The 13849-nt window shown below is 34.0% G+C and overlaps 1 protein-coding gene across 1 annotated transcript in view; it reads left to right on the forward strand.

Annotated features, from left to right (window-relative positions):
- The window catches only part of LOC143069312 (adenylosuccinate synthetase isozyme 1-like), a 129465-nt gene that overhangs the window by 68901 nt on the left and 46715 nt on the right, over positions 1-13849 (forward strand). The window contains exons 6-7 of the mRNA XM_076243879.1: positions 607-668; positions 1833-1914. Of these exons, the coding sequence (XP_076099994.1) occupies positions 607-668; positions 1833-1914 (144 nt within the window). The remainder of the gene's footprint in view (positions 1-606; positions 669-1832; positions 1915-13849) is intronic.

Raw genomic sequence — 13849 nt, forward strand, 5'->3', positions numbered from 1 at the left:
AAAATATTCCCTTGAATTTGACAGTTGTAGGTAATTAATCCTACATTTTATTGCAGTAAAAGATTTCTGTGTCATAAACATATGTCTTGGGTATTTCAAAGCACCATAATTTTTTTATTTGAGATTTCTATAGAATATTTTGTAATCTTGAGGTTACATGGTGACTAAACCTTGTACACAGATAAAATAAGGGGAGAAATTTGATTGGTTAGCTTCCAGTGATGGTTATTTTCTTATATGCAATGCAATGTTATGTGATTTTTTTTCTATAGTACTGGACAGGATAAAACTTTACTCATGCCAAGTATTTCTTCATTTTAAACAAAGATAAATTCTACAATTTTTTTTGAAAAGTGCAAATTTAACAAAGACTAATAGGGGAAAATCAATGGTGGTATTACATCTTAATGCAAGTATAGATATTAGATTTTATTTATAGAGTAATTCAGGAACTAATTTAATCACAAAACTTGATGTAATAATTCTATACTCCAAATGCTCATATAACAAAACTGAAGAGTTTGACCTAAGAACAAGTATCAAAAGCTCAAATAGTTGTATTTCTTGAATGAAGTGGAATAATTTATTGTCATAATATCTTTTCAGGCAACTAGAAATGGTTTGCGAATGTGTGATTTATTGGGTGATTTTACACTTTTTTCAGACAAGTAAGTATGTAAAAAGAGCTAAGCTAAAACCACCACAAGTGACAAATGATTTAAAAACTTTGATTGACAACACATATTTCACCAATTTATATATGACTAAAAGTAACAAAGGAAGTTCATTTATTATACCCCACGTAAGAAAGTTGTGGAGGGTATAATATTTTTGACCTATCAGTCCATCAGTCCTGTTTCTTGTCATCACAACAACTCTCAAACCTCACAACAGAATTTCGTGAAACCTTTTTAGATAATATGGACATACTATGAAGATGTGCATATCAACAGGAAATTGCAATTCAATTTATCTGCATTACCTGATCCCTTAAGACAAATACATTAAAGAAGTGTAACACCCCCCCTAACACAAACACACATATGCACAAACACAAAAACAGAACAATATAGCTACCACTTTATTCAAACTTATGCCAACTGCTTCAGTGACAAATTATAATGGGAACCTGCATAAAACATTTTTTACTTTTTTGAAAAAGGCTATACATGAAAACTAAATTACATTATCTTCCTATAATAATAGAATGTTGGGAAAATTATCCAGAGTTATATCTTACATTAATCACAGAGAGGGGCGGGGTGGTTAGCAAATAAATGTTAATTATAGCTTAATTAACATTAAACATGTTAAACAATTTTATTGTCATTCTTGTAAATATTGATTTGATAATTGGTATATAGTTTTATCATGACAAGTAACAGATTAATCTGAATTTTGTTCTGGTCTGATGTTTTTTTTTGCAGAGTTATGGTCCTTGGACTTAATTCACTTAGATTATTAGTTTCCCATACTTTTTGATTTGTAATGCTTGAAGATATTGACTTGATATTTGTTAAATAGTTTACACCATGACAAGTTATAGAATAAGTTAGAATTTTGTTCTTTTTCAAAAAAAGGTTTAACAGTAGTGGACTATGTATTGCCATGCAACACTCACACAATGCTATTATGAATTTTTATGACAATAAATAAATATGCTATTTAGATTTTAAAATTTGTTGGCTTGGTCATTCCACTATTGTCACATCCAAGTTTTAGGAAACTCATACAAAATGACAAGAACAACATCATGTAGACAAAAAGTGGGTTATGAGGCGTTCACCTCTCAAGAGTTTTGGCCCTTTATATGGGTTCAATTTTTATTTCAGGTATCAAAAACTTATAGATTATTATACATCTCATCATCCTGATATCACAGTAAATATTGAAGAAGATCTTAAAAAATTAAAGGTAACTTACACACCTTAATCATATTTTAATGTAGTATGTACAATGCAACAAGATATTCATATTTTGATGTATGTATAATGCAACAAGATATTCATATTTTAATGTAGTATGTACAGTGCAACAAGATATTCATAGTTTAATGTGTAGTATATGTTCAATGCAACAAGATATTCATATTTTAATGCAACAAGATATTCATAGTTTAATGTGTAGTATATGTTCAATGCAACAAGATATTCATATTTTAATGTAGTATGAACAATGAAACAAGATATTCATAGTTGAATGTAGTATGTACAATGCAACAAGATATTCATATTTTAATGTAGTATGTACCGTTACGATTTTTAGTAATCGTAATGGATCTGGTGTTGTCAATAATGTATAGTAGTAATTTTATGAGTCAGCTGTTTTGTTTACATTTTGGCATTGTTATTTTTAGCTCACCTGGCCCAAGTGAGCTTTTCTCATCACTTGGCGTCCGTCGTCGTTAACTTTTACAAAAATCTTCCCCTGTAAAACTATTTGGGCCAAATTTAACCAAACTTGGCCACAATCATCATTAGGGTATCTAGTTTAAAAAAAGTGTCCGGTGATCAGGCCAACCAACCAAGATGGCCACCATGCCTAAAAAAAGAGCATAGGGGTAAAATGTAGATTTTGGTTTATAACTCTGAAATCAAAGCATTTAGAGCAAATCTGACATGTGGTAAAATTGTTTATCAAGTGATGATCTATCTGCTCTGGAATTTTCAGATGAATTGGACAACCGGTTGTTGGGATGCTGCCCCCCAATTGGTATTTAAAGGAAATTTTGTGGTTTTTATGCCCCACCTACAATAATAGAGGGGCATTATGTTTTCTGGTCTGTGCCTCCATTCCTTCGTCCGTCCATGCGTCCTTTCGCTTCAGGTTAAAGTTTTTGGTCAAGGTAGTTTTTGATGAAGCTGAAGTCCAATCAACTTGAAGCTTAGTACACATGTTCCCCATGATATGATCTTTCTAATTTTAATGTCAAATGATAGTTTTGACCCCAATTTCATGGTCCACTGAACATAGAAAATGATAATGCGAAGTTCAGGTTAAAGTTTTTGGTCAAGGTAGTTTTTGATGAAGTTAAAGTTACATCAACTTAAAACTTAGTACACATGTTTCCTATGATATGATTTTAATTCCAAATTAAAGTTTTTACCCCAATTTCATGATCCACTGAATATAGAAAATGATAGTGCGAGTGGGGCATCCGTGTACTATGGACATAAAATTGAGAATGGAAATGGGGAATGTGTCAAAGAGACAACAACCCGACCAAATAAAAAACAACAGCAGAGGGTCACCAACAGGTCTTCAATGTAGCGAGAAATTCCCGCACCCGGAGGCGTCCTTCAGCTGGCCCCTAAACAAATATATACTAGTCCAGTGATAATGAACGCCATACTAATTTCCAAATTGTACACAAGAAACTAAAATTAAAATAATACAAGACTAACAAAGGCCAGAGGCTCCTGACTTGGGACAGGCGCAAAAATGCGGCGGGGTTAAACATGTTTGTGAGATCTCAACCCTCCCCCTATACCTCTAACCAATGTAGTAAAGTAAACGCATAACAATACGCACATTAAAATTCAGTTCAAGAGAAATCCGAGTCTGATGTCAGAAGATGTAACCAAAGAAAATAAACAAAATGACAATAATACATAAATAACAACAGACTACTAGCAGTTAACTGACATGCCAGCTCCAGACTTCAATTAAACTGACTGAAAGATTATGATTTCATCATATGAACATCAGGCACAATCCTTCCCGTTAGGGGTTTAGTATCATACCATCATAACATATATGAGAAGAACATAACCCGTGTCATGCCAACAACTGTTTAAAAAAAAAAAAAAAAAAAAAAAAAATAATGTGTTTAGTTCCGATGCAAAGACCTTATCAGTGACTCAATATTAACGCCAAAATATGCAATCTTTAATGACTTGACAACAGTATCGTAATTATATCCCTTATTAATAAGTCTATTCAAAGGTTTTGTAAGTTTCTGAGGTGAATACTGACACCTTTGTGCTTTATAAAGAATATTACCATAAAAAATTGAATACCTGAACGTATTAGAAGTCTGCATGTTGAGCTATATTTACGAATGATGTCTTTATACCGATGATAAAATTTAGTAAATGTTTTGACTAGTTTGTGATATCGAAAACCCTGGTGTAATAATTTTTCAGTAATACATAAATTTCTCTCGTTAAAATCTAAAACATTGTTACATACACGAGCGAATCGTACAAGTTGAGATATATAAACACCGTAAGATGGTGACAAGGGAACGTCACCATCTAAAAACGGATAATTAACGATAGGAAATGAAAAATCATCCCTTTTATCATAAATTTTAGTATTCAGCTTTCCATTAGTGATATAGATATCAAGATCGAGAAAAGGGCAATGGTCATTGTTAGTATTAGCTTTATTTAAAGTAAGTTCAACAGGATAAATTTCATTAATATACATACTGAAGTCGTCATTATTGAGAGCCAAAATATCATCCAAATATCTAAAAGTATTATTAAATTTGTTTATCAGATGTTGTTTCGATGGGTCTTTGCTTATTTTTGTCATAAATTGTAACTCATAACAATACAAAAACAGGTCCGCAATAAGTGGTGCACAGTTAGTCCCCATTGGAATTCCGATAATCTGACGATATACGGAATCCCCAAAGCGAACAAAAATGTTATCTAGTAAAAATTCAAGGGCATATATAGTATCAAAGCATGTCCAATTAACATAGTTTTTTTGTTTATTGCTACTAAAAAATGACCTAAAAGAGTTTGAACATATATATTCACATTCTGATTTTTTGAATGCCCATTTAATTAGGTGTGTGAATTTTTTCTTAATGAGAATGTGAGGCAATGTGGTATACAGGGTAGAAAAATCAAAACTTTGAACAGATTCAAAATCACCAATATAAGCATGCAATTTATCAAGTACTTCCAACGAGTTCTTGACACTCCAAAAGTAATTTATTCCACTATTTTCGAAGGCCTTATTTGAACAATTTATTATCAGGTTTTTAATTGTACCAAGTGTGCTGGTAAGAAGAATAGACAATTTAGTAGTTGAACAATGGCTTGAAGACGAAATAAATCTATATTTGTAAGGGGTTTTGTGTAGCTTCGGAAGCCAATACATAGTTGGGACTTTCATTGTATTTGGCTCTGCTTGTAAAGCGGTGGCTAAAAGATTATGTTTGTTACAGATTTCGTTTTCTGAAAATGGAGTCAGTTGGAATGTTGGTGAATTGGTGATTTCCTTTTTCAGAACCTCAATGTAAAATTTACGTCAAACAATAATAATATTATTAGCAGCTTTATCTGCCGGGACAAAAACAAATTCCTTGGCTAGTTCTTTTAGTTTATGTTTGATACGAGAAATAGGTTTATTGTGGTTATTTTTTATAGTAAAATGTTCTTTAAAATGTTGAATACGTATATCAACTATCTTCATTACTGAATTAAAAAAAGAGTCCAAAGATTTTTTGTCAGCTTTTTCCCGTTTTATCCATTTCATACAGTAAGTATGGAGTGAGTCGTGGATGACATTACCACACTCATTCCAATTAATAATTGACGGGGGACGATATTTAGGTCCTTTACTGAGGAATGATTTTAACTCTCGGTCTTGAACGATGTTAAGATCTCCTGTTATAACATGGGAAATGGGTCCATAAATATATTCGGAATTACTGCAATTACATGAAGTAGGTTTTTTTTTTAACTGATATTAACATCTTTACACAATTGACTATAATTGAACACAAATTTCCGGGTAGATTTCTTGTAAATATAACAAATAAGAGGTAGCTCAGTATTGTCAAAATATCCAGGAATTTGTTCTTTAACAGAATGGTTGTTAAATATACCGGCAATATTTACAAAATCAAAGCCTTTATTGACATACTTAATTTTAATAAAATGTTTTTTATGATCTTCAGGGCGATCAATTTTGGGAAATAATTTAGAATAACAATATGCCATAATAATTTGAACAATTTCATACTTAGGACTGCTATATGAAATTGTGTTGCAACACATTCTTATTGATTATTATCTTGAATACTATTATAGATAGAGATAAACTGTAAACAGCAATAATGTTCAGCAAAGTAAGATCTGCAAAAAGGTCAACATGACCGAAATGGTCAGTTGACTCCTTTAGGAGTTATTGCCCATTATAGTCAATTGTTAACCATTTTTAGCTCAACTGGCCCGAAGGGCCAAGTGAGCTTTTCCCATCACTTGGCGTCCGTCGTCGTCGTCCGTCGTCGTTAACTTTTACAAAAATCTTCTCCTTTGAAACTACTGGGCCAAATTAAACCAAACTTGGCCACAATCATCATTGGGGTATCTAGTTTTAAATATGTGTGGCGTGACCCGGCCAACCAACCAAGATGGCCACCATGGCTAAAAATAGAACATAGGGGTAAAATGCAGTTTTTAGCTCACCTGGCCCGAAGGGCCAAGTGAGCTTTTCCCATCACTTGGCGTCCGTCGTCCGTCGTCCGTCGTCCGTCGTCGTCGTCGTCCGTCGTCGTTAACTTTTACAAAAATCTTCTCCTCTGAAACTACTGGGCCAAATTAAACCAAACTTGGCCACAATCATCATTGGGGTATCTAGTTTAAAAAATGTGTGGCGTGACCCGGCCAACCAACCAAGATGGCCGCCATGGCTAAAAATAGAACATAGGGGTAAAATGCAGTTTTTGGCTTATAACTCAAAAACCAAAGCATTTAGAGCAAATCTGACATGGGTTAAAATTGTTTATCAGGTCAAGATCTTTCTGCCCTCAAATTTTCAGATGAATCCCACAACCTGTTGTTGGGTTGCTGCCCCTGAATTGGTAATTTTAGGGATTTTTTGCTGTTTTTGGTTATTATCTTGAATATTATTATAGATAGAGATAAACTGTAAACAGCAATAATGTTCAGCAAAGTTAGATTTACAAATAAGTCAACAGGACCAAAATGGTCAGTTGACCCCTTTAGGAGTTATTGACCTTTATAGTCAATTTTTAACCATTTTTCGTAAATCTTAGAAATCTTTTACAAAAATCTTCTCCTCTGAAACTACTTGGCCAAATTAATCCAAACTTGGCCACAATCATCTTTGGGGTATGTAGTTTAAAAAATGTGTGGCGTGACCCGGCCAACCAACCAAGATGGCCGCCATGGCTAAAAATAGAACATAGGGGTAAAATGCAGTTTTTGGCTTATAACACAAAAACCAAAGCATTTAGAGCAAATCTGACATGGTTAAAAGTGTTTATCAGGTCAAGATCTATCTGTCCTGAAATTTTCAGATGAATCAGACAAACTGTTGTTGGGTTGTTGCCCCTGAATTGGTATTTTTAAGGAAATTTTGCTGTTTTTGGTTATTATCTTGAATATTATTATAGATAGAGATAAACTGTAAACAGCAATAATGTTCAGCAAAGTAAGATTTACAAATAAGTCAACATGACCAAAATGGTCAGTTGACCCCTTTAGGAGTTATTGCCCTTTATAGTCAATTTTTAACCATTTTTCGTAAATCTTAGTTATCTTTTACAAAAGTCTTCTCCTCTGAAACTACTGGGCCAAATTAATCCAGACTTGGCCACAATCATCTTTGGGGTATCTTGTTTAAAAAATGTGTGGCGTGACCCTGCCATCCAACCAAGATGGCCGCCACGACTAAAAATAGAACATAATGCAGTTTTTGGCTTATAACTCAAAAAGCAAAGCATTTAGAGCAAATCTGACTGGAGTAGAATTGTTTATCAGGTCAAGATCTATCAGCCCTGAAATTTTCAGATGAATCGGACAACTTGTTGTTGGGTTGCTGCACCTGAATTGGTAATTTTAAGGAAATTTTGCTGTTTTTGGTTATTATCTTGAATATTATTATAGATAGAGATAAACTGTAAACAGCAATAATGTTCAGCAAAGTAAGATTTACAAATAAGTCAACATGACCGAAATGGTCAGTTGACCCCTTTAGGAGTTATTGCCCTTTGTAGTCAATTTTTAACCATTTTTCGTAAATCTTAGTTATCTTTTACAAAAATCTTCTCCTCTGAAACTACTGGGCCAAATTAATATAAACTTAGCCACAATCATCTTTGGGGTATCTTCTTTAAAAAAATTGTCCGATGACCTGGCCATCCAACCAAGATGGCCGCCATAGCTAAAAATATAACATAGGGGTAAAATGCAGTTTTTGGCTTATAACTCAAAAACCAAAGCATTAAGAGCAAATCTGACATGGGTTAAAATTGTTTATCAGGTCAAGATCTATCTGCCCTGAAATTTTCAGATAAATCAGACAACCTGTTGTTGGGTTGCTGCACCTGAATTGGTAATTTTAAGGAAATTTTGCTGTTTTTGGTTATTATCTTGAATATTATTATAGATAGAGATAAACTGTCAACAGCAATAATGTTCAGCAAAGTAAGATTTACAAATAAGTCAACATGACCGAAATGGTCAATTGACCCCCTAAGGAGTTATTGTCCTTTATAGTCAATTTTTAACAATTTTCATAAAATTTGTAGATTTTTACTAACATTTTCCACTGAAACTACTGGGCCAAGTTCACTATAAATAGAGATAATTGTAAGCAGCAAGAATGTTCAGTAAAGTAAGATGTACAAACACATCACCATCACCAAAACACAATTTTGTCATGAATCCATCTGCTTCCTTTGTTTAATATTCACATAGACCAAGGTGAGCGACACAGGCTCTTTAGAGCCTCTAGTTGGCTTATAACTCAAAAACCAAAGCATTTAGAGCAATTCTTACAGGGGTAAAAATGTTTATCAGGTCAAGATCTATCTGCCCTCAAATTTTCAGATGAATCTGACAACCCGTTATTGGGTTGCTGCCCCTGAACTGGTAATTTTAGGGAATTTTTGCTGTTTTTGGCTATTATCTTGAATATTATTATTGATAGAGATAAACTGTAAACAGCAATAATTTTCGGCAAAGTAAGATTTACAAATAAGTCAACATGACCAAAATGGTCAGTTGACCCCTTTAGGAGTTATTGACCTTTAAAGTCAATTTTTAACCATTTTTCGTAAATCTTAGTAATCTTTTACAAAAATCTTCTCCTCTGAAACTACTGGGCCAAATTAATCCAAACTTGGCCACAATCATCTTTGGGATATCTAGTTTAAAAAATGTGTGGTGTGACCCGGCCAACCAACCAAGATGGCCGCCATGGCTAAAAATAGAACATAGGGGTAAAATGCAGTTTTTGGCTTATAACTCAAAAACCAAAGCATTTAGAGCAAATCTGACATGTGGTTAAAGTGTTTATCAGGTCAAGATCTATCTGTCCTGAAATTTTCAGATGAATCGGACAACCTGTTGTTGGGTTACTGCCCCTGAATTGGTAATTTTAAGGAAATTTTGCTGTTTTTGGTTATTATCTTGAATATTATTATAGATAGAGATAAACTGTAAACAGCAATAATGTTCAGCAAAGTAAGATTTACACATAAGTCAGCATGACTAAAATGGTCAATTGACCCCTTAAGGAGTTATTGCCATTTATAGTTAATTTTTAGCTCACCTGGCCCGAAGGGCCAAGTGAGCTTTTCTCATCACTTGGCGTCCGTCGTCCGTCGTCCGTCGTCGTCCGTCGTCGTCGTCGTCCGTCGTCGTCGTCGTCGTCCGTCGTCGTTAACTTTTACAAAAATCTTCTCCTCTGAAACTACTGGGCCAAATCAAACCAAACTTGGCCACAATCATCATTGGGGTATCTAGTTTAAAAAATGTGTGGCGTGACCCGGTCAACCAACCAAGATGGCCGCCACGGCTAAAAATAGAACATAGGGGTAAAATGCAGTTTTTGGCTTATAACTCAAAAACCAAAGCATTTAGAGCAAATCTGACAAGGGGTAAAATTGTTTATCAGGTCAAGATCTATCTGCCCTGAAATTTTCAGATGAATCGGTCAATCGGTTGTTGGGTTGCTGCCCCTGAATTGGTAATTTTGAGGAAATTTTGCTGTTTTTGGTTATTATCTTGAATATTATTATAGATAGAGATAAACTGTAAACAGCAATAATGTTCAGCAAAGTAAGATCTACAAATAAGTCAACATGACCAAAATGGTCAGTTGACCCGTTTAGGAGTTATTGCCCTTTATAGTCAATTTTTAACCATTTTTCCTTAATTAAAGTAATCTTTTACAAAAATCTTCTTCTCTGAAACTACTGGGCCAAATTAATCCAAACTTGGCCACAATCATCTTTAGGGTATCTAGTTTAAAAAATGTGTGGCGTGACCTGGTCAACCAACCAAGATGGCCGCCACGGCTAAAAATAGAACAAAGGGGTAAAATGCAGTTTTTGGCTTATAACTCAAAAACCAAAGCATTTTGAGGAAATCTGACGGGATAAAAATGTTTATCAGGTCAAGATCTATCTGCCCTGAAATTTTCAGATGAATCAGTCAATCGGTTGTTGGGTTGCTGCCCCTGAATTGGTAATTTTGAGGAAATTTTGCTGTTTTTGGTTATTATCTTGAATATTATTATAGATAGAGATAAACTGTAAACAGCAATAATGTACAGCAAAGTAAGATCTACAAATAAGTCAACATGACCAAAATGGTCAGTTGACCCGTTTAGGAGTTATTGCCCTTTATAGTCAATTTTAACCATTTTTCATAAATTAAATTAATCTTTTACAAAAATCTTCTCCTCTGAAACTACTGGGCCAAATTAATCCAAACTTGGCCACAATCATCTTTGGGGTATCTAGTTTAAAAAATGTGTGGCGTGACCTGGTCAACCAACCAAGATGGCCGCCACCGCTAAAAATAGAACATAGGGGTAAAATGCAGTTTTTGGCTTATAACTCAAAAACCAAAGCATTTTGAGGAAATCTGACATGGGATAAAAATGTTTATCAGGTCAAGATCTATCTGCCCTGAAATTTTCAGATGAATCGGTCAATCGGTTGTTGGGTTGCTGCCCCTGAATTGGTAATTTTGAGGAAATTTTGCTGTTTTTGGTTATTATCTTGAATATTATTATAGATAGAGATAAATTGTAAACAGCAATAATGTTCAGCAAAGTAAGATCTACAAATAAGTCAACATGACCAAAATGGTCAGTTGACCACTTTAGGAGTTATTGCCCTTTATAGTCAATCTTTAACCATTTTTCATAAATCTAAGTAATCTTTTACAAAATCTCCACTGAAACTACTAGGCCACAATCATCTTTGGGGTATCTAGTTTGAAAAATGTGTCCGATGACCTGGCCATTCAACCAAGATGGCCGCCACGGCTAAAAATAGAACATAGGGGTAAAATGCAGTTTTTGGCTTATAACTATGAATTCAAAGCATCTAGAGCAAATCTGACAAGAAGTTAAATTGTTAATCAAGTCAATATCTATCTGCCCTGAATTTTTCAGATGAATTGGACAACTGGTTGTTGGGTTGCTGCCCTCCAATTGGTAATTTTTAAAGAAATTTTGCCGTTTTTGGTTATCTTGAATACTATTATAGATAGCGATAAACTGTAAACAGCAATAATGTTCAGCAAAGTAAGATCTACAAATAAGTCAACATGACCTAAATGGTCAATTGACCCCTTAAGGAGTTATTGCCCTTTATAGTCAATTTTTAACAATTTTCATTAATTTGGTAAATATATGTAAATTTTTACCAAATATAGTTCTCTGTTACTAATGGGCCAAGTTCATTATAGATATAATTGTAAGAAGCAAAATCGTTCAGTAAAGTAAGAACTTCAAACACATCACCATCACCAAAATACAATTTTGTCATGAATTCATTTGTGTCCTTTGTTTAATATGCACATAGACCAAGGTGAGCGACACAGGCTCTTTAGAGCCTCTAGTTAACATTTTTCATAAATTTTTGTAAATTTGTAGAAAATATTTTCCACTGTAATTATACTGGGCCAAGTTCATTATAGACAGAGATAATTGTAGCAACAAGAATGTTCAGTAAAGTAAGATCTACAAACACATCACTATCACCAAAACACAATTATGTCATGAATATATCCGTGTCCATTATTTAATATGCACAAGACCAAGGTGAGCGACACAGGCTCTTTAGAGCCTCTAGTTTGTAAATCTTAGTTATCTTTTACAAAAATCTTCTTCTCTGCAACTACTGGGCCAAATTAATCCAAACTTGGCCAAAATCATCATTGGGATATTTAGTTTAAAAAATGTGTGGCATGTCCCTGGCAACCATCCAAAATGGCTGCCATGGCTAGAAATAGAACATAGGGGTAAAATGTAGATTTTGGCTTATATCTCTGAAACCAAAGTATTTAGAGCAAATCTGACAAGGGATAAATTGTTTATCAGGTCAAGATCTATGTGCCCTGAAAAGGAGAAGGTTCACGAAGGGTTAAAATTGGCCCTGAATTTTTTATGTTTTTTAAATCGGGCCAAAAAATTGCAAATTTCACTTAGAAATACTTGTGATAGTACTACTAAGACAAAAATAATTTTTTCTTTACTATTTATGGAGCAATGACCCCTTAAATGAGCATAATTTGTATTAAAAGGTCAATTTTGGTACTTTTTGTCCATAATTTCAATTGTTTTTGGCATAATTAACCTTGGCCTCCATCTACGATCCAAAAAGTTTTAATATTGATAAAATCTATATCAAAATTGGAATCTTTTGGTTACAACACATTTTGGATCCTAAGTGGCGGCCAATGTGTTTCAAAAGCTTTTAGGTCTGAAAATGTTATGCGTTTACTTTTCTACATTGGTTAGAGGTATAGGGGGAGGGTTGAGATCTCACAAACATGTTTAACCCCGCCGCATTTTTGCGCCTGTCCCAAGTCAGGAGCCTCTGGCCTTTGTTAGTCTTGTATTATTTTAATTTTAGTTTCTTGTGTACAATTTGGAAATTAGTATGGCGTTCATTATCACTGGACTAGTATATATTTGTTTAGGGGCCAGCTGAGGGACACCTCCGGGTGCGGGAATTTCTCGCTACATTGAAGACCTGTTGGTGACCCTCTGCTGTTTGGTCGGGTTGTTGTCTCTTTGACACATTCCCCATTTCCATTCTCAATTTTACAAAATCATCATATTTTGACAAAATGTTCAAAATGGGCTTACTTTTGGCGAATATCTTGTACTCTTATGAAAAGAACTGACATATTTAGCATTTATACTTTTGAAATAGACCCATTTATGAATCAAATTGAGACCTTTTTGGTGTTTTATGATAAAGTTGATATTTTAGGCCATTATGTGCCATTAGTGAACCTTGTCCTTTCAGACAAAACAGACACCCTGTTGTTGGATTGCTGCCCCAGAATTAGTAATTGTAAGGAAATTTTGCAGTTTTTATACGACCGCAAAAATTGAAAAGTTTTTGGTCGTATATTGGTATCACGTTGGCGTCGTCGTCTGCTGCGTCGTCATCGTCGTCCGAATACTTTTAGTTTTCGCACTCTAACTTTAGTAAAAGTGAATAGAAATCTTTGAAATTTTAACACAAGGTTTATGACAACAAAAGGAAGGTTGGGATTGGTTTTGGGAGTTTTGGTCCCAACGTTTTAGGAATTAAAGGCCAAAAAGGGTCCAAATAAGCATTTTCTTGGTTTTCGCACTATAACTTTTGTTTAAGTTTGTTTAGTTATCTTGGTTAATGTTAAGTTTATGTGACAGTTGTAATAAAGTTTAGCTTTATACTTAGGACTATCAACATAATATCAATTATTAGTATAGAAGGCGAGATATTTCAGTGTGTGCACTCTTGTTAACAATTTTCATAAAATTTGTAAATTTTTATTAACATTTTCCACTGAAACTACTGGGCCAAGTTCATTATAGATAGAGATAATTGTAAGCAGCAAGACTGTTCAGT

The sequence above is a fragment of the Mytilus galloprovincialis genome, chromosome 3 (assembly GCF_965363235.1).
Source record: "Mytilus galloprovincialis chromosome 3, xbMytGall1.hap1.1, whole genome shotgun sequence".
Lineage (NCBI taxonomy): Eukaryota > Metazoa > Mollusca > Bivalvia > Mytilida > Mytilidae > Mytilus > Mytilus galloprovincialis.